Below are 22424 nucleotides of genomic sequence, written 5' to 3'. Positions count from 1 at the left end.
GACGGTTTTTGCAATCCCAGCAGCACCACCTGACAAAGCTCCAAGTGCCGAAAGACCGGCAAACAAAGGAATAAGTGGTAGGAAACCTCCGGATTTCGCTACAGGTATTACTCGAGGAACCTCGACTTCTTTTTTGCCACCAAATTCTTTAATAAGTGCTTTGGCTGCTCGTAAGGCTAACGTTGCGGTGTCTTTCAAAGATGTTCCTCTCTTCAATGACTTTCCCACTTTCAGAATAACATCTCGATGCAAGGAACGACGTTTGCGACGACGACGACAACCCATTCCCAGCTTTCTTTTCACCTTCATTCCGCCTGTTACAAGTAATGCAGCAGCTTTCTCTCCCAGTGAAGCGTCTTTTGATTTGACGCGTGCCCAAGCTTTATCTTCAAGTATGTGATCGGCTTTGTGTCGTTCTTCGAGAGGCTTATTCTTCCAGTAAGAAATATTGTGTTGTTTACAAGCAGCGTCCAAGGGGTTGATGCCCGGATCTCCACGACCAAGACGTTTTTCCAATTTTGTACCAGCTAAAAAAAAAACAATTAATTTTTTCGGAAAAAATAGTCTTAGCGGTGGTTTACTTACGTCCACAGTACTGATAGCTAGGTAAGTGAAGTTCAATAGGTAGTTTATTGATGAGAGAATTCAAAATACCCTCTCCTTCAAACACCAACATTAAGACTGACACGCTTAATTGGTGACACCTATATTTAAAGAGTAGTACTACGAAAAACGACACACACAATGAAAATAATTCAACAAGAGCAGACTATACCCATTGAAAATCTGGATTTCACCTCAACACCAACTGTTGGCAAACATGGTAAATTGTTGCCAAATTCTTTCCGTGCCATTATATGTGGCCCCAGTGGGTGTGGTAAGACGAACGTCGTGCTGGCGCTCCTATTCAATCCAAATGGCGCGAAATTCAAAAATGTTTATGTCTATTCAAAATCGTTATTTCAACCAAAGTATCAATTGCTACAAGAAGTTATAGCGCAAGTCAAGGGTGTTGGGTATTTCCCATTTAAAGACAATGAGGAAATAATTAGTCCAGAGAAAGCTCGACCAAATTCCATCTTTTTATTCGATGACGTAGCCTGTGACGGTCAGCAGAAAATTCGTGAATACTACTCCATGTGTAGACATAAAGATATTGATGCTGCATATCTTTGTCAAACATACTCAAAAATACCGAAACAGCTTATTCGCGACAATTGTAATGTTATTGTGTTATTCAAGCAGGATGAGGTGAACTTGAAACATATATTCGACGAACACGTATCTCCAGACATGACATTTGACACATTCAAAAATGTGTGTTCAAAGTGTTGGTGTGATCGCTATGGTACTTTGGTAATTATGAAGGATTTTACCCTTAATGGTGGTAGGTATCGCAAAGGATTCGATAAATATATAAAATTGTAAGCTGCATCTTTAGTCCATACCAAAATGTCTGACGATAAGGTTGCTAATGCATTGCGCAAGAAAAAAGTGTCCGAACTTGCCAGATCGATTCGCAAAAAATACTTGTCGTTGAAATTAGGTAAATCAGAGCAAGATGAGTCTATTAATAAACTATTCAAGCCGATATCTAAACCACTTGAAGAAATTGTGCAATCCTCAAAGACATTACAAAAAACGATTACAAATTTAAATCCAAAAGAGGAAATAAAGAAGGAAGAACCACCTGATGATGTGTTTACACCTTTTCTCGAAACGGAACCGGTGGCCGAAACCGATGAATTCGGAAATATTACACGTTCTGAATCTCCAGAAGAGATGCGCCCCGAAATTTCCCAGGAAGCTATCGCAGACTATTTGGACCAATATCCAGCCATCAGTCATCAGTTCATTGAAGATTACTTCCAAAAAGATGATAAAATTGATAAAAATTATGGTCCGATATACAACGATGAAATCGGTTGGTCATTAGGCAAACGTCGAATTGCATTTGATGGAAAAACCGGTAATATAAACATACTACCTGAGAAAAACAAAGGAGGAAGATATGTAATTGGAACACCAGGCTTGTATGAGCTTCTATTTTACCGAGACCCCAGTTACAATGATCAAGATTTACAGAACTATAAAAATCTTTTGACAACAACTGAAGTTCATTTAGACACGTTAGATCGTCTTAAGGGGTCGAGTACTGAAAAATATCACTACATCATAAAACCTTTATTCAAAACAAAATCTCTAACGACGACGAATAGATCGTCGCAGGTATTGACTCGTCTAAAATCGATTCCTTCAGCAAAAGGAAAAGGCATCGATCGTTTAAGATATAATGATAAACCTATGGAGTATATTTATTGGGATGATGCGAATGAATTGGTGGAACGTTTGAAGTTGTTGATTGCTTCAAAAGAGGCAGGTAATACGTCACACGACAACGAAATAGTAGCAATTATCAATGAACTCAAGGAGGCTGATATAATAGAATAATACAAGTTGAAACTTGTTCATTTTAATTATGCCAGTCGATAAATTCGGACATAGACATCAAACGTCCTATGCGCGTTTACCAGTGAAAATTACGTTTCCTCATACACAGGACGGTAATATTGATATTGAAAATATGAAAATTTGTAATGTTAAGGAACCGACAACAAATAGTGAGGCTGCAACAAAAAAATATGTTGATGTGCAGTTGAATGACCTACGTGCTATCAACTCGCCATTAATTCAAGCACATGGTGTGGTGCTGCAGCAACAAGACCGTGATATAAAGGATTTAGCTGTAGGATTGAACGAAATGAGAAATGAGCTTCATAAGACGAAAATCCCCATATTACAGGCGCACATTACTAACTTACAAAATAAAACTAACGAAATTGATACATTTATTTCGCGAAATCCCCCTGTAGCAGCTAGGGATATGGCTACGAAGAAATACGTTGACGATTCAATTGTTGCAGCCAAAATATTTATTCGAAAAGAATTCACTGCTTCTATTAACATGTGTGTTGAGAGCATACGTGAGTTACAAAAAGAAATTACAGAAAATATCAGATCCGTCTCTGATATGAAAACTAACGTTTCGGGCATTGTAAACAATATTAAGGTTATGAATACGAATACCGTTAACCGCATTAACAGTCTGGAGCTGAAGCTAGCTGGTAGTACGTCATAATATGTATTCTAAAGAAAAAATTCATCTTGTAAACGAACTCCACAAACCGATACGGAAAACATTTCCTCGGAGACGCACTATTATTAAGGATCTTGACGATCTTTGGCAAATGGATCTTGCGGAGATGAGGAATTTTGCATCACAAAATAGGAATCATAAAATGATACTGGTCGTCATTGATTGTTTTTCAAAGTTTGTGTGGACACGCCCACTAAAAACGAAGACCGGAGAGGAGATTACTCGGGCATTCTCGGACATTCTCGCTCACACTAGACGAATACCAAAAAATCTGCAATCTGATCAGGGAAAGGAATTTTACAACAGCAAATTTCAAAATTTAATGAGAAAACACAACATAAATCATTATAGCGTATTTAGTACAATGAAAGCCTCTATGGCAGAGCGAGTTATAAGAACGCTAAAATCGAAACTCTACAAGTATTTCAGTTTAAATGGCACCTACAAATGGATTGATATTCTGCCTGAAATAACTCAAAACTATAACAATACAAAACATTCCACATCAAAATATAAACCTTCTCAAGTCAACAAATCCAACGAAAAATCTATTTTGAATAACACCTATAGTCATTTAAAGATAGCCGGTCCACGAAAATTTAAAGTTGGCGACATTGTGCGCATATCCAAGGCAAAGCATGTCTTTGAAAAAGGATATACACCCAATTGGACTACAGAACTATTCAAAATCACCAAAGTTAAAATTACCAATCCTGCTACGTATTTACTTGAAGACATGCAAGGTACACCAATCAGCGGCTGCTTCTATCATGAAGAACTACAGAAAACATCGAATCCAGACATTTACTTAGTTGAAAAGGTGCTCAGAAGAAAGGGTAACAAAATGTACGTCAAGTGGCTTGGTTTGGATAGCAAACACAACAGTTGGATAGAAAATATTGATATTGTATAGATTTCCCCCCCCCCGGTTCGCCGCGCTAAAAAAACCTTGAAAGAGCTCTCTATAAATTGGAGTGAGCTTTGGATATCAAACTCAGTTTTAGCAACATGAGTTCCCAAGATAGTGGTATTGTCGACATCGAATCTGATTCGAGTAACTACAGTTCAGAGTTAGATAGAATATTGGAAAACTATGAGACTGCTGCCAAGTCTGAAAACATTTACCTGCTTTCAACACAGTATCCAATTTCGGGGTATGAAGTAAAATGTGGAATAAGTCCTGCAAGATCATTCACACCTGCTGTTATCTTATCTCAACATCTCAACAAATTTGAATTTTTGTGAATATTATTATAATGTTTTGGATTTCTGTAAAAATACCTTCTCCGAAAGTCCTTTACAAATTTTATACGCATTTTGTTCTATTACACCAAACGATATGTTACACAATGCTCTTAGAGAATTTGTATACTTTTATAAAGTTAAAGTTATCAATGATTTAAATAAATAATTATTATTGTTATTGTTGTTTTTTTTATGTTACTTTTAAGTCACCCGGTATACGTTACTTTTAACTGTATTTCAGTAATAAGACGCTATCAGTTAACCGCAGATTTTTATATTACAAGATTAGCGCTCCCGCTGTTATCATCGCAACGAATCTGTCTCGATTACGTGCGTGATACCTTACATTGACAAAAATCTCTTTTTATTTATACGTTATACTTTTATGTTACAAGATTAGCGAATAATAATGGTATATATAATTTTTTTAAACCCAAAGACTTTTAACCGACCTGGTATAACAGCGCTCCCGCTGTTATCATCGCAACGAAACTTTACGCATGCGCAAAAACGAAGTCTCTCTCTTACACATTGTCTCGCTGCTCTCTCTCTAACACACGGTTTTCCCTATTTCTATAGTCGTGCATACGTTGTTCATCTACTCTGGTGCAGTAAAATATTTACTGTAATTAATTGAGCAATTCTGATTATTGCATTATCAGATTGCTGAATATTTTCCTTTTTAAAACATTCGAATATACTTTAAATAACTAATATATATACACATATATGTATATATATATATATATATATATATATATATATATATATATATATATATATATATAATATAGTCCAGGAGCCGCTAACACTGAAAGTCCCGTCATAGCGAAATCAAAAAAGTTTTATTCAAATAAATAGAATATAAATAAAGGAATAAATTTAGATCGGTATGCTTGAATTCCTATTGCCGAAACAATGCCAGACACGGCAAGAGAAAGTGGTTTGCGTGATTTTTTTCTCAAAGCCAATAAAATTTACTGTCAAATACATAAAAAAATTAATATTTGCGATGATGGTAAAACATTTTTCCATTTTTTTAATATTTTTTTTTACATTGTTTCGGCAATAGGAATTCACGCATACCGAGCTTAATTTATTCCTACACTTATGTTCTATTTATTTGAATAAAAATATTCCACTATAACGGGACTTTCAGAGTTACCGGCTCCCTGCCTATAAATCTTTATTTTTAAATTCATACCTGTCTTTATTCTTATTACTACTACTGTGCAATTTCATTGTCTTCATTCGCTCATGGTTAAATTAATCTCACCAAGCCTTGTCAAAGCTTATTGCAAAAAGTTTCTAGCAGAAATACTTCGAAGAAATTGTGTACATACGCCTTCCGAGAGCTTCGGCCAATAGAAATGCATTCATGTTTACGATTCTAGATTTTCTTTGGTAAACCGTGGAGATGATGAGTCCATGTTGACTGACGATTTGTTAGATGTTTATTGAATTTTCTACGGAGTGAACATTATTTTTCATTTCTTAATTTGGTATGAGTGCCGTACGTATTTATGAAATATTGATTGATCCATAACTATCTTCTACAATTGATATTGAATAAACTATACATGATTCAACTTCGCTTAAAATAATGTTTTTTAACAGTTCTTCACTGCAAAAATAATCAAGGATCGTTTATGCATCCTTGGTATTCAAATTGTTGAAATTTTTTTGATAAAAAATGTAATTTGGATAATTGTTGACCAAGGTATCAAAATTCAGAGGTCAGTAGAGGTTGCAGGTTAATAAAACACCTTACCTTTTCAGGATGAGACGTCATTGAAGGTTTTTGTTGATAAACATCGGAGTTATAACTTTCATTGGACGTAAAACAGTGTAACCAACATATTCCATAATGAAATTCGTTTGTTCTAAGAAGAATAACCAGGTCCAAGATTTTTTCAAAAATTATTGTACATATAGCATACACCGCCCGTTTAAAGGTTTACAGATTGATGAGGACAATGATATAAAGTTTTCTTAATTTTGATAATCAAACTAGAAAGTCTCGACTATAGGTATAGGTGCACTGTATGTCCCTGGTGCTCTTACCTTAAATGAGTCCTTTTATTTCACTGCCAATATTACAAAACTTTTATTTAATTAATTACATTATAACCTTAATATACTGTTCTTTTATGATTTTAAAATTTTGTAAGTTGGTTTTGCAGATTTATTAAGCCGCACACTATTACAACGACGTCATCAAATATTGATAAATATTTAAGATCTACACGTACATGAGGTAAAAGCATATTAAACTCTCGAAGTCTCCCTATAACTCTATCGACATGAATCCTAAGGGATGCTATTCTTTTAGATTCCAGTATTTCAACCTTGCTACTAAATGTGCTTGCACTTACATTAGGAGGCCTGATAAGTACACATCCATAAGTGCCTAATTTAGTTGATACGTTTTTGAATCCCTTGTCGGTCATTATTTCCATGCCTGGGGATAAATTGTTCGTGTAGCCACAGTTTTCAAAAATTACGTCATCTGACGTTCTACCTCCAAAACCACATGAAATAAAATTAACTAACCCGTCTGGAGTGCACGAAACCATGTATTTTATTGTGTTGCATCTCTTATATTCAGACCACGTCAAAGATTCATGTAATGGATTACTAGGCTTCTGGATGCGAATTTTGAAGCAACATATAATTGACTGTACTTTTGAATATCTGGAACGAAAAACTATTGGTAACCGTTCAGCTATTTTATTCGCAGCCGGCCATAGTATCAGCTCTTTAAGGTATTTTGATAATAACGGCACAGTACGCTTAAAAATTTGTCCTATATTAACTGTGGATCTTCCGAACTGCATTGCCAGTATTGAGGACGGCTCATTCAAACGAATTTTTTTAAGCGTGATAAGAATATTAATATGTGGAACTGGAATTTTTTGGGATAATATTTGCAGACAAAAATACGACTCCTTCGGAATTCCTACCAAGAATTTGGGTTCTCTCTCTATTGACATCATAGTCCCTTTTAACATATATTCCTTGTATTCCTTTTGACTTCTTGAAGAATATTCCCAATTGGATGAAGTTTCTGGATCTAGGTTTCCTTTCTCTTTAGATGGGATGAACATAGTCGTCGTATTGTCAGTTTGAGTTTTTTTAGAATGACAAAAGTCTTTTACTTTCACTTGAACTTTTTTACTCTTTACATTACTGATGTTACCAATAGGAATTTCCTCTCCGTTAGAAGATTCAAGAGGATTAAATTTAACATCAGTATTACCACAATCAACCCATTCTATCTGCGTTGAGATTGATACATGGGCATCGACTGGTGTCTCTAATGTTTCCAAAATATCATTCCGGGGTCTTTTCAGGGTATCGTTTCTTTCTGGTTTTATAATCGATGACAGTTGACAATTGAAGATATGAGGAACAACTTCTTTTTTAAGTCTACAATTTCCACCCATTAATTTCCACTCCATATAATTTTCCAAATCGTTTTCAAGCTAAAATTGAAATCGGCGAATTATTTTTTAATTAATAATGGTCAACAGATCGATAGAATGACATATTCTTGATGCAAAAACAAGAAGATTATATGTGCATCGGACCTTTTACTTTTGAGATACCAAGTGTTACAGTTTAAGCAAATAATATCATATTTAATTTGGAGCGATTTTGTTTAACCAAAATGGTTAAAATTAGATAGATAGGGAAATGTTTTATGAAAGTTTTTATAAAAAAAGAATATGTCCTTATAGTGGCGTGCCAACTGAAGGGGCGACAAACACAAAAGTAGGAATTAAAACTGTAGAAGTATTAGACGGGGAGCTGGCTACAAAAAAACAGGGTCGATAAGGTGCGCGCCATTTCAGCTTCTAAACTGGTGGCCCCAACTTAGTACATCACCAAACGCCACTTCTTAAGGTCAGTCAGGTCGGATATGAAAATGCCAGCCGGTTTTCCCGAACGAAAAAATTGGCTGAAAACCCTCATAACGGGCGCGTGTGAAACCTTTTGTAACGTGGGATTTAAACCTCAAATGAGAGCGGTGTAATAGAGCAAGAAGTTTTGCAGGTCGGAAAACCCTCGTAGGAAGTGATCGAAAGTGCCGGAAAAGTAAATAATTTAACGCATTTTTGCAATGATAGAGGCGAGCGCCAAGATTATCATCTTGCCTCAAAGTTTCTTGGGTCACCACAAGCCGTTACTCAATAGTGAGCAATTTTATCAAAAAGTATAACTATTCCCAGAAGTTTTAAAAAAAATTTGATCAAAATCAATTGTCAATTGGTGCAGTAAATGAATTTTAAAAAATGAGTAAGCGCTATAAAATCACCCGTGAGATAAAAAATTATTTTTCATTGTATCCCGATGATTTTTTTTAATTTCGGGTAGCTCAAACATATATTTTGAATGGAGACATCAAAAGTAATTTTCCATTAAGCCGAATACGAAAAAATTTCATTTCAAATATACGCCGATTTTTTCAATTTTTTCGGAGGTTTTCCAGCCTGCAAAACTTCTTGCGCTATTACACCGCTCTTATTTGAGGCTTAAGCTGCACATTACAAAAGGTTTCGCGCGCGCACGTTATGAGGTTTTTCAGCCAATTTTTTCGTACGGGAAAACCGGATGGCATTTTCATATCCGACCTGTGCCGACCTTAAGGGGGCCGCCAGTTTACAAGCTGAAATGGCGCACACCTTATCGACCCTGTTTTTTGTGGCCAGCTCTGGGACTATATCATATGAAAGACTTTTTAAGCAGTATGATAGCGATTTAGTGCCTTAGCTGGCCAGCTGAACAGCTTGGTGAAATCAAGGTGTGGTATCAGCGATTAATTACAACTGATAAAATTCGTGAAGAAACTAAAGAACAATCAAATTCTAAAAAGCACATGAAAAAATGTCCACTATTGAAGCAATAAAATCATGCAACAATTGCAGTTATTTCAACATTGACATTACTAATAATTGTGCCATTCGGATGTCTCTGGTAAATATTTTTGAGTCATTCTAGCTAAATATGCATGTGGATTTACAAACTCGAATTACTAAAACAACTTTCTCAATTCTAAATTTCATAGTGTCACGACTCCCTACCCCATGATGTGAATTACTTAGTAATTAATTATGGTCTCTCTGACCATGAAACTGTTTTCGCTGAATTTGTAATACCTTGTAAATCTCTTAAGGAACAAACTCAGTTGGAGCTAATAATTGGATTGAATTTTATGACGATATTGACTCTAAATTTTCAGACATATTCAATAAAATTATCTGGTGCTGCAATACAGCATTTCCTCTTCGTCCTTGTAAAACTAATCATCACAAATCATGGACCACGAAAGGAACACACACTTCATCCAAGAATATGAGATCAATCTTGTATATTAAAAAGTTCACAGACAATGCTTACATCATTAATTATGTCAATAACTTTAGATTATTGTATCGGAAAACTATCAAAACTATTACAGAATCGCATCTCGGGAGCTAAAACTTTCTCCAAAGAAACTTGGATTGTTATCAAAGATTTGAGAAACAAAATCAGTTCATCAAACGCTTCTAAAAGAATCAGTGACAGTCTCTTCCTCAGATCTGTAGATAGATTTTAACTAGAGCAAACCATACTTAACGATGGGTTATCAGCTAAGTTATTTATGAATTTTCCAGAAGTGATGATTAACGTTTTATGCTATAGTAAACGAATCCTATGAAAAGGGACTTTTCCCTAGCTGTCTAAAAACAACTATAATTGTTCCCCTGCACAATGGTGGTGAAAAAATATCACTCGTAATTATCGTCCTGTTGCATTATAACCAATTCAATCAAGATAATTGAACGACTAATGAAAAACGGTCTATTACCCTTTCTTTTTAAACATAATATATATATATATATATATATATATATATATATATATATATATATATATATATATATATATATTATATTATCTAATATAAAATTGTGTTGCTTTGTCGATAAAATTGTAAAATTTTCTAATAACAATGACGCTTATCTCTCTCTCTCTATCTTTTGCAGATACTTAATGGTCTATCTACTCTAGCTCTATAGTTTAAAAATAATCCCAGAAGTACCATGCCTGACCTAGAGATGGCGGTAGTTGCTTGAAAAATATTAGTTATTAGAAAGGACATAATTTATACATCATAGGTTTCGAGTTTGAAGACGCCATATTGTTTAGCAGCAATCAATAGAAAACGTTTTGAGTGAATTTGTAAACATGGAAAAAATTGATCATTGTTATGATATGAACTAGATTCTACTCTGGGTGAGACTACTTCTTCGTCACCAATAGTAAAATATTGGGTAACAGAGTTTAAACGAAGCCGTATGACCTGCGAAGACCAGCATCGCAGTGGTCGACCAAATGAGGTGACGACTCCAGAAATGTTGAAGAAAATAGACAAAGCGGTACTAGATGATGTTCGACTGAAAGTGTGCGAGCTAACTGACTTAAAAGGCATTTCATAAAGTGCGCTACATAGCATATTAACTAAAAATTTGGACATGAGAAAGCTGTAAAAATGGTATCGAACTTATTGAACTTCGCTGAGAAAAGTGTATGGAGCTAAATAATTTTGACCCTTAGATTTACGTTGTAAATTTGTTTTTGTAAAGCTACAGATAGCAATATTTGAAGAAACTAAACAAAACCATTTAAAAAATTTTTTTTCTAATTTCATTTTGATGATTTTAGCATGAAAATTAGACAGATTGTATTTTTTACTTAAAAAATTTGCTCCATGTTACAAACGTAAACTTTAAAAATTATTAGTTTTGAAGAACTGGTGTAGGCGTTTTTTATTTAACAATATTCAGGTTAAATCCCATACGAATTTCACGCCAATGCAAAAAAAACACATGAGCATACACTAAATAGCACCAATTCCAGGCCAATCAGAAAGTTGCACCAATTGTAAACGAAACCCGCCAAATTTAAACAGATATAGTGGCTAATATCAACGAATAAGTGTAAATTCTGGTTTCCGATATATTTATACATTGAGGGGCATAAAAAATAAATTAAAAATATTTTGGGTCGTTGCTAATTCATGACAGATACTGTGATATATAAACACAAGCGCTAGCGAGTGGGATAACCACACATTATACTTTATCCACAACTACTAAATATTTTCGTTGAAGTTTTTTTTGGAACATTATTAGAAACATTATTATTTTCTTGGGCGAATAAAAAAGATGAATTTAGTATGTTTGAATATAATGGAAGCCAACTTACAGTAGACCTCAATGTTGTCAAATTTTAAAATTAATGTTTATTATCTGACTGTATGTTACGTTTCACAAGTATTTACTTATACATCGTATTATTGTTAAAAATCAATAATAATCTAGCTCTAGTCCTCACTAAATTTACTGAATGGGTAGGGTTCACGCCAGCATGGCGACATAGCGACAATTGTCGCCAAATCATACACATCGACGACAAATTTATCGCCCAAAATATTTTTAAAAAAACCTATGTTTTATATTTACTGTGCTGTTTTTGCATAAAAGAATTTATATATGCCGTAAAAATATGTATGAAAGTGTGTGTAGCATGCATATATTAATTTAATTTTTTTACTTTTGTCTACCACGTTATATTTTTGGACCATTAAATCATAACTTAGGTGGTCCTTTTGGACCATTAAATTTTCATTGCTGGTGTGAACCCTATGAATGAGCAATACTTTCCACAATTGATCTAGACAAAAATATTTTCATGTCTAAGAAAATAAATTTGATTAAGAAGTTTATGAAAAAATATAAGCTAGATAACACGCTATGTATCTGTATTCGTTTGCGGTGAAATGGCTCCCTTTGTTTACTAAATATTGAGAAAGCATTTTGAATAGGTGTGTTGAACATGATGTAAAGAGTACTGTATTCTTTATATCATGGTGTTGAAGAGAAATATTTTTGAGTGTTTAAATACTGATTAATTGACATATTGGTGCTAAGACAATGGGTAAAATATGTTATGTTTGTAAAAAAGTGGATTATTTGAATCCTAACCTTTAATTCCATAGGTGAATATCAGTCGCGTAACTCAACCTTATTTGTTGAAATATAAAATTGTAGATTTCATACGAAGGTAGAGCAAAGACAAAAGTGGCTAGTTGTATTGAAAATACAGGAAAAATATTTACCCAAAGAAGCTTATATTTGTTGCTATCTAAATTTATACAGCCAAACTTTTTATTTTTAGGCTTCCATTCCAGGCAGCGCTCAAGAAATTTAAGAAATTTTGAAAAGAATGCTTAAGCAGAAAGTGAAGAAAAGTATTCTGCAAAGTTAAGGTCTTTTGCTGTAACCTTAAGTTTTTATTCACCAAGAGCATTATGTTAGAAACACATTCCATAAATCATTACCATTTCAAAATGGTATTCAGCTGTGAATGGTTCATCAGGATAGAGCAAAGAAGCTTAAGTGCTCTAAAATCAAAAGAATTTTGTGATAGGGAAATAAGAAGACAAATTGAATGGACATGAACAAACATGAATATTGGTGATTTATCTGAAGCAAGGGAGTGTTAGTTTTCATGATAGTTGCAGTAAATGGATCATGGAAGATACCTGTTGGGTACTTTTTTGCAAGGACTTTTTGGTAGTGAAGGAGCTAATTTATTGAAAAAATGCCTTGAATTTATTCATGAAAGTGGGGTAACAATTTTGTCAATGACATTTGATGGTGCTCCAGCCAATTGGCAAATGGTTAAGTCTTCAGGGGCAGATTTTTCAAATTTAAATTCTTTCAAAACATTTTTTAACCATCCCACCACCCAAGATCCCTATCATATGGTTAAATTAGTTCATAATTGTTCAGCTACTTACAAAACTCTACATAATGTTAGCAATTATGTCATTGAGTGGAGATATTTAGAGGAGACTTCAAGATAATGAAAGACAAAAATTAAAACACGACATATTTTTTATGAAAAGGAAAAAATGAAAGTTTGTTTCAATTTAATGATTTATTTGATATTTTTAACTCTCTTAATAGATTGGCAACATACATATTTAAAAAACAGCAACAAAATATATTATTTTTTATAGATTGAATGAAATAAAAAATTACATATTTTCATTAAAATAAAATGGAGATCACATTCTAGATTTTGGAAGAAAAACTGGTTTTTTGAGATTTTTGGTATGCATAGAATGTGTCTTTGGTTTTGTTGATTCTAAAAATATTAAATATGTGCTTACTTATAAATTTTCGCAAGATCACTTGGAAATGTTTTTTGATGCTATTAGAAGTAGAGGAGGATTCAACAATAATCACTTCAATTTAAAAATACTTTTAAGATACTTTTAATCCACCAAGAAGTAAATCAGGGGATTCAGAGAATATTATTAGATTGGATTCTACTGGCATATTGCATTGTAGTAGTAATACTGATAATATTCAAGAAGATGTGGAATTTGAAAACCAATTAAAGAAAAATATTGAATTGGAATTTGAGTATTTAAACTCAGATTATGAGGTTGGTGGACGAAACTTTGCCGCATGAAAGAAGTCTTCGTTTTTTTTATACCAGTATAGTTTAGAATATTGTTCTGTTTTGTTCATTACACTTTACTATATTCCAAAGATAATGTAACTTTTATTAATACACTAATTATTTTTGGATTGGATTTGGATTATCCAAGTTCGAATTATCGGGACTCCACTGTATTTAATTGTGTAGTAATTGAAAAATATATTAGAATCCTTAAATTTCCTATTCAGGTAATATGTTTATCTATTCCTTTTATTTTACGGGGTTGGGTATCATTAGAAGAATCCCAGTCAAAATTTTTTATATGCTGAATTAAAGTTCTCACTTTGGACATTTCCAAGTTTTTCATTCAAATCTACAATTCTACAATCACAACATGTATGAATAAATTACTATAACATTGAAACCATTTTTTTCTCATTACATCAAATTTCTTTTTCATCTGTGAGAAGCAATGGGCTATTGTGATGTTCTTCTTGAAATATTCATCATCATCTGGGTAGCGAATTAAAGTTTGGAAGACTTATTTCTTGTTAAATCTTTTTCGTCGGTACATTACAACACCCTCTTCGACACTCTAAATCACAAATTTCATTGTAAGAAACCTTATTATAAAATTTACTACTTAACAAATTCGATTTTACCTTAAATACCTCCAACTCAATTATTTCTATGTTGTTCTCAATATCTTCTGCTTTGTTCTTAATTTCCATAGTAAGCTTTTGTGGCAATTACTAATAATTGGTCTTTCGACATCAATAATCTTCTTCCACATCTACAATTTTTTCTAGTACACTTAATAATATCAACCTTATAAAAACAAAATTTTTAAAATATGTTTTTGGTTTGTACCTGATATAATAAGCTATATACCTAAAACCACATTTTTTACTTAATATATCATACTTTAAAAATTCATTTCTATTCCCATATTGATTATGCTTGATTTCTGTAACAATGGACCCACATTTTTAGTCTTTCTTCACTCTGAAAATAATAATTCTAAAAAATGCATATAATTAATATCATCTCTGAAAAAGATTACTAATTATTTCCATAAATTTGGTAATATTCATTTCCTTCTATGTTTCTCATCATTTTCTTCATTTCCGTTCTTATTTTAATACTTATATCATTTTGTATGACCGCATACATCATCTGTATATTCCAATTCTTAATAATATGTCATGTACCGAGTGTCCCAATAAGAATGGCTCTCGGCCATATATCGGCAACCGTTTATAGTACAGCTTTGGGAAAAAAATTATAAAAAAAGTGACCTCGAGAAAAACCTGGAAATTTTTTACAGAGTTTTAGGTCCACCACTATAGGGCATAATTGAATACCAAAAATTATAAAATGAATAATTTACAAATATTGCCTAATGAAGATGCATTTAAACTATGATTATCGTATTCTTCAAAAAATTCAACGTATATTTGATTTTACAAGTTTTAGTCTATCTCTTCAAATAAGAGGTGGGGGGAAGTTCTACTTAACCTATCTATGCAAACTTAGTCTTTTTGAAGAGAGCTCCTTTCTACCAATGTAAGAGTTATAATTTCGAAGCAACCTAATGAGTAACGTATACGCTAGAGGACGCTATTTATTTTTTTAAATCTAGCTAGCCTTGAAAAATGTTAAATGGAAACATGCAGTTTTAATTAAGGAATATAAAAGTAGACTAAATTAGCAACAGAATAGCGAAAACCGCATGTCGATATCTTTTTCGTATTACGAAATATCTTAAGAAATGGGTAAATTTTAAGCATTTTCTTTTAAACATAAATTACTCCGGTTTGACTGAACGGATTTTAAAATTTTTTGACTCCTCGAAATTCCCTTTCTTTGTTCTATTAATAATAGTTCCAATCATTATGTCAATATTACTTATGCTGTCACCGGGAAACTGCGTCTTGATCATGTTATCTCTTGTAATGGGTCTAATTGCACAAACAAGGTGTTTAATCCGGCCCCAGAGATAGAAATCTAAGACGGTTAAGTCTGGTGACCTGGCTGGCCAAAATAATAGGCCTCCACGTCCTATCCTTCTATCAGGGAAAGCATTATCTAAAAATTGTCTATCTTGTCTGGAGAAATGCGTTAGACACCCATCGTGCTGAAACAACATAGACCCACGAGTTATATCTTCTAGAAGAAATGGTAATTTATCCCTTATAAAATTTAGGTAGCGTTCCCCGTTAATTGCGTTGTCAAAAATAAGAGGTCCAATTTTCTGACCATCTACAATACCACACCATACATTCACCGACCATCGCCCCTGATACTGAACTTCTTCCATCTAGCGTGGATTATTCTGTGGCCAATAGTGCATATTATGCCAGTTAACCGTACCATCACTACTAAATGTAGCTTCGTTTGACCACAAAATACGTGACAGTAATTGAGGGTCATCATATACCATATTTAAATTTTTTTCAATTAAATTTTGGAAATTTTTTATCATGAAGTAACTTTGATTGAAAGTCAAATGTAAAGTTCAGTTGCGATTCAAAACGCCATCGAAAATTTAAATTTGGACAGCACATTGATTTAGTAATTACCCGTAAAATATTCGCGCGAAGCCCGACTGATATACTATCTAGTATACTATACATATTTTGATGACCTACGTAGTGACCCATTAACTTTAGAGTTTGAGATAATTAGCTAAAACCGTATCTAATGATTACGAAAGTACAATAAACTGGCTTGTTTTATCACTATGTACGAATCGTATGCATATTCGATAGTTACAATTCTTTTCATTTCTTGTGTTGAAACAAACACGCACCGTGGCCGCTACCGGCGGAGGCTGCGCGAACCGTGCGTGTCACGGGTCGTTGTTCTGCTTGCTTTATGTCTTCTATCTTCTAAATCTTCTATCGGTTTCGTTTTGGATGGATTATATCGCACTGTTTGAGATTATTATTGTTGGTAATTTTGACTTCGTTATACGCACGTCAAAGCTATAAAATGAGCAAAAGAGTGTATCAGTGCGGTTCATTGAAAAGAAAACTCGCCAAAGAGAGAGAAGAGCAGATTCGGAAACACCCGAAATTAACAGTTTTTTTCACATTCTTCTAATTCGCAAGAAAATGAGATGCCGTGCGGTAGCTTTCAAAACAATCATAGTCCCAGAGAAAAAGTTAATGATAACACCGAATATTCAAAAGAAATTTTAGAGGCAATGCCCCACCTGATCACTGATGATTTTTTAAACAGTAGCGGAAAAGGTATTTATCTGCAATTTTTTTATATACAATATCATTAATACAATACATAGTTTTTAATTTTTATGCCAAAGCCAAGATCAGTATTTGAATTATTTTTTTTATACAAATATTAATTATGTATTTTATTTTCACTAGAATCCGATGGAGGAAAGAGAAGTGGTAGTTGTGTTAGTGATGCGATTGGTACGCGCATGTCTTAGGCTAATTCTCTTACTGATATTTCCAATTGCACAGTACCTCACACGCTACCTAATAGTGCAATAATTACAGGTATTTATCATTTGAGCTTTAAAAATACTGTATTGAAACTTTAAATTGTAATTAGAAATACTGAAGATAATACAGAATTTCAACAGCCTTTTTTTATTTTCGTTAGAGTCTAAACTATTTTGAATAAAATAAATATTTTTTGCACGTAATTTATTAGTTTTTTTTTCTCTGCATTTGCAAGAAAACGTAGATTCGTGCCATAAAGATGGATCAAAATTTGTTGATGATTCTGATGATACTCAAGTTATCAAATCATTTCCAACAATACAGACTATCAATGTTGATGCACGTATTTTCCGACTACTTTGTATGAAGTATTGATGTATACTGCGACGAATATTTTACTACTATCAAATTTTTTTAGATATTCCACACCAAGTTCCAGCTCTCTGGCCACCAAGTTTAAATGGAAATAAAGTTAATCGCGAAAAGTATTTAAATAAAGGAGTAGGATATTTTCAAAACGCAAATTTTGAAAATTCAAAGAGGGCATATCCAGGTCAAAATAGAAAGTTTCCTCAAAATACTTTCAACGTGAATTGCCGAATCGTGAAAAATGTGATAGAATCTGACTCAAGTACTCTTCTTCACTTAGTGCGGTTTTTTGTTTTCCGTGTAAGATTTTTTCAAATAATCAAGAAAATAGTTTTGTAAAAACTAGGTTCTCAAAGTGGCACAAATCGAACGAATCTATCTGTTCACATGAAAATAGCAAAGAACATATGCACTGTATGATGTTGTATGTTGGCTATAAGTTAGTGACTTTTCATATTGACAAAAAAATGGTTGAAGGGATAGAAAGCGAAATAAAATACTTGATTGAAATCTTGAAGCGTATCGTTACTGTGATACGTTTTTTTGCAGGGCGGGGATTCCCGTTTCGTGGTAAGAATGAAAAATTTTCATAAATAACGAAAACTATTTAGGTATCTTAGAATTTATATCCGAATATGATCCAATTCTTAAATAGCATATTTGTTTATACGCTGAAAAAGGTCGAGGTACCGTTGAACTCAAACAATTCATACCATAGGTAAAAATACAAAATCAAGAACAGGTTATTTCTCTAATCGATCGGACAAAAAGGCTTAAGAAACCGACAATACAATTTGTCCTATACTAGTATTGAAATGGATAGCCGATAACGGTATAGCACCTGTTTTCCCAAATGTGTATATTGCTTACAGACTTCTTGTTATTATCCCTATAGCAAATTGTGAAAGCGAGCGATCATTTTCAGTATTGAAAACAATAAAAGATTTGCATAGATCTACTATGGGCGATGAAACACTATCTGCATTGTCTCTTCTTACAATCAAAAACGAGTTACTTCGATTGATTAACTTCGATGACTTGATAAAAGAATTTACTGAAGCAAAAAGTCGAAAAAAAAATATTTGATTTATATACAAATCTTTGTATTCTTAACGTATAAATAAATTTTTATTTGTTATTGAAGTAAATTTAATTACACAAAAATCTTCTCTACAATGAGAACTCGAATGTTCTTTTGTATTTTTTTGTATTTTGTAGTGTAATTGTAATGGAAGATCTTGATGAAACGGTCCTAAACAAACTTAATATAAATATTCTATTCTTTGGTTCAGCAGTAATGCAAACATCTACATATCGGAAAAAGAATGGAATATTTATATCAATTTTTCTTAGGACAGTTTCCTCAATACCTTCCATTACCAATTGTGCTATAACACTTGAAATGGAAGCTCCCATAACACAACCATCAATTTGTTTGTATATTTCATTTTCATATTTGAAATATGTTGTTGTAAGTGTGAGTTCTATAGCATTTATAAATTCAATTTGTGGTATTTCTGTATAGTCTTTAATTTTGTCCCATTTTCTCATTAATATATTAATCACAATAGTAATAGGAATATTTGTATATAAAGAAACCACATCTAACGAAATAAATACATATTTATTAGGAATTTTAATACTTTTAATTTCTTCTTTGAAATCCCATGTGTTTTTTATATAATATTTGTTTTGATATAAAATTTTTCTCAAAATATTTTTCAAATAATTGGATAATAAGGTGAGAGGTGTTTGAATACTTGAAACAATCGGTTGAAGGGGAATGTCAGGTTTGAGGAGTTTTGATAAACCATATATTTTAGGGGGTAAGGCATTGTGTATTTTCAATTTTTTTGTGTCTGATGACGAAATAAAAAGTTGTTCTTTGAAGATCGAATAAGATCATTATTTTGTTTTTGATTAGAATTCGTAGAGTCTTGTTTATTTTTTTCGTAAGTTGTCTTATGTTTAATAATTTCATCATTTTATTATTATAATCTTCTAATTTAATGATAACAGTTTTATTAGATTTATCTGCTTTAAAAATTTTGAGATTCTATTTTTATTTATGAATTCTTTGGTTTTAGTTATATTTCGAGGTTTGATATTGTTTTGTTGTCTTTTGTTTTTCAATTTATTTTTGAAATTAGTAATAATATTACAAGTAACAGATCTTATTTTATTTTAAATTTCGTTATTTAGATGATTGGTGTTGCATTCAATATTACATAAGATATTTTTCACAGGTAATTCTTTGTCACTAGAAATATTTTGTGCAAAATTGGGACCTAAAGATAAAACTTCTTTTACTTCATCTATATGAGAGTATCAGTTAAATTCTCGATCCATTTTGATTTTATTTCATTTGTATTTCAAGAATAGGTGCTGTTTTGAGCTTATCAATTTTCTTAATATTTTTTTTCTTTGCATTTATTAAAAAGTGATTCAGCTCTTTCTAAACAGATACTACAATCAATTTAAAAACAAAACAGAAACGAAACATCAAAACATAAAACATTTTTCCTTACCATATGTACAAGAACTTTCCCGACAATTATCGAATTATCCAAATATTTCACTAAATTAAAATCTAAAACTCCAAAAAACACAAGAAGTAATATTATATATCAAGTGCCTTGTACTAATTGTGACGCTGTCTACATAGGGCAGACATCTCAGTATTTAGAAAATAGTCTAAGAAACCATTAATATGATAAAAAAATAAAACTGCGTTAATGAACCATGAATATCAAAAAATTCAATTATACACATCAAAAATTCTGGAAACGGAATCTAATACATGAAAAAGAGATTTCTTAGAAATGATTCACATTCATTCATATGAGCAAACAAGCTATAAATGATAATAAAGCCCTAAATAATTTAAGTAAAATTTATAGCTCTATTTTGTAAATTGTAATAAATTTAATTGATTGCCTCTATATATTTGAGATGTGGGAACCAAAGGTACAATTAAGTTTTCTTATTGGAACATAGTTCTAAGTTAATTTTATCCTTATTTTGATATTCATGATGAAGGTGATCTATAGATCAAAATAAATAAGCAAATTGTCAGTGTCAATATCATATTTTGATAAAGACTTAAAGAAAAGTCGTAACGACAAAATTTACTACAAGGTTATCAAATCTTAATAATTTCTTTCCGATAATTAAACGTTCCCGCCACCCCCATAGTAATGTAACCACTACATACCTCTCTAAACCTATAATTTTGCTTCCTTAATGATAACACCATACACTATCACAATAAAATAGTGTAAAAGTCTTTTAAAATATTAAGAGCTTGAAGAGATTATTAAAATATAATTCAAATCACATAACCATTTTATGCAGCTAATATAAACCAAATTAAAATCGCAAACGCAAGAAAAACCGAATTCTAGAAACAAACTCAAAGACAGGTTATCTTTTAATTTCGTGGCCGTCATTTGAAGTATTCGGGTAAAGTCAATGTCAGTTGTGTAAGAGTTCTTTCTGATTGGCCTGGAAAACGTGCCATTTAGCGTATGCTATCACAAGTAACACTATAAAACTACTGCATTGTTACAATACGTCGAGCTAATCTGTATCGTATGTATCAAGTTTTAAATATACTATTTAAAAAATGAAAGTACTTACCTCGAAATGATCTTCACAACAAAACCGATTACTTGTACTTGATAGAACAGTATTTGTTTTATTGTCCCTTTTCATTGCATCACACCATTTTTTCCTTAATTTTTCTCCCTTAGGGATACTTAAAAATACCTTATTTGGTGCAGTTATAGTAGTGTTGGTACATTTTGGTACAATACAATATTTATAACGAACGTTTGTCGATCCAGACTTCGACATTTGACAAAAATACGACTAATATGACGACACTAGGCACGGATACTGCTGGAGCTTGGCGGCGACACTCGATCGGCGCTAGTGACGTAAGCGAGCGATTAGCGCAGCTGCAATAAGAAATGAGGGCGGAGTAAAAAAATTCCAGTTTTATAAATTTATATAAGCACTATTAAGAATGTTTGATACGTGCGGTAAATTGCAAAAACAAAAGAGAAATAAACTTTCTAAGAAAAAAAGTCATCAAATCCATGTTGCATCTTATGACACTGTAGAATAGGGATTATTAGAGTTGTTTTCAAGATTTCATAAAACACCACCAGAAATTAGAGAAGCTGCCTCATTAAATTTACTGCCAGAAAAGTCAAGGAAAGTGTATAATATGGCCTATGAATCTTTTTTTAACAGACAAAAGGAATTATTGATAACTATGAATAAATACCCTCATTTTGTGAAATCAGGTACTTAAATTTGTTAAGCGAAATATGTACATAGGTTTTTGCGTTAATTATTATGAGATAGACGATTATTATTATTTTTAATAACTGTGTATTGTATATAAATGAACTCTAATATATAGTATGAAATATTTGTTAGAATAAAATGTTAATATTTGTAATAATATAAGAGAAATTTCATCAACGATATATAGAAGTCGTGGATGAAGTATGGTATTCTACTCACGTATGATTCACCTCGTGAATTCTAACCTTTATTATACATTCGTGAATAATATTATACTATTAGGTGTTTTAATAATTATTATTGAGAAGTAATCGATTATTTACCAACTTCTCGTATTTTACCACAAATTTCTATACAAAAACTCTTTTTAT

General features: G+C 32.3%; 2 protein-coding genes and 1 long non-coding RNA gene across 15 annotated transcripts in view; 1 reads left to right on the top strand and 2 right to left on the bottom strand.

Annotated features, from left to right (window-relative positions):
* The window catches only part of LOC130892716 (succinate dehydrogenase [ubiquinone] iron-sulfur subunit-like), a 48270-nt gene extending 41978 nt beyond the window's left edge, over positions 1-6292 (bottom strand). The window contains exons 1-2 of the mRNA XM_057798284.1: positions 6174-6292; positions 5607-5868 (exon numbers count right to left, since the gene is read on the bottom strand). The gene's annotated coding sequence lies outside the window, so the exon portion shown is untranslated. The remainder of the gene's footprint in view (positions 1-5606; positions 5869-6173) is intronic.
* Positions 6293-6504: 212 nt separating this feature from the next.
* Positions 6505-21638, bottom strand: LOC130892714 (uncharacterized). 13 transcript variants are annotated; one of them, XR_009059083.1, is made up of 5 exons: positions 20954-21360; positions 14964-15210; positions 14771-14905; positions 14563-14693; positions 13372-14495 (listed from the first exon to the last, which is right to left on the bottom strand). XR_009059083.1 is itself a non-coding variant. In XM_057798280.1 (2 exons), the coding sequence occupies exons 1-2, from the start codon at positions 21592-21594 to the stop codon at positions 6559-6561; spliced, it is 1545 nt and encodes a 514-aa protein (XP_057654263.1). In that variant the 5' UTR covers positions 21595-21638; the 3' UTR covers positions 6505-6558. The 13 variants fall into 13 exon arrangements, 1 of the variants encoding a protein (XP_057654263.1); XR_009059090.1 differs by lacking the exon at positions 14964-15210 and having other exon boundaries at positions 13372-14281; positions 14343-14495; positions 14792-14905; XR_009059087.1 differs by lacking the exon at positions 20954-21360 and having other exon boundaries at positions 13372-14281; positions 14343-14495; positions 14563-14705; positions 14771-14920; positions 14964-16705.
* LOC130892718 (uncharacterized) lies at positions 16641-19371 on the top strand. The gene is made up of 3 exons (XR_009059091.1): positions 16641-17154; positions 17290-17424; positions 17789-19371. It is a non-coding gene; the product is annotated as an uncharacterized LOC130892718 (long non-coding RNA).
* Positions 21639-22424: the final 786 nt, after the last annotated feature.

Source organism: Diorhabda carinulata, chromosome 4 (assembly GCF_026250575.1).
Source record: "Diorhabda carinulata isolate Delta chromosome 4, icDioCari1.1, whole genome shotgun sequence".
Taxonomy (NCBI): Eukaryota; Metazoa; Arthropoda; class Insecta; order Coleoptera; family Chrysomelidae; genus Diorhabda; species Diorhabda carinulata.
This window is presented reverse-complemented; position numbering and strand designations above follow the sequence as displayed.

Bases quoted from the DNA above. Each gene is read 5' to 3' on its own strand.
- LOC130892714 (XM_057798280.1), bottom strand. From the start codon at position 21,594: ATGTCGAAGTCTGGATCGACAAACGTTCGTTATAAATATTGTATTGTA. The intron at 7,888-21,378 runs GTAAGTACTTTC...TTTCAATTTTAG, and splicing joins GTTGTGAAGATCATTTCGAG to CTTGAAAACGATTTGGAAAA.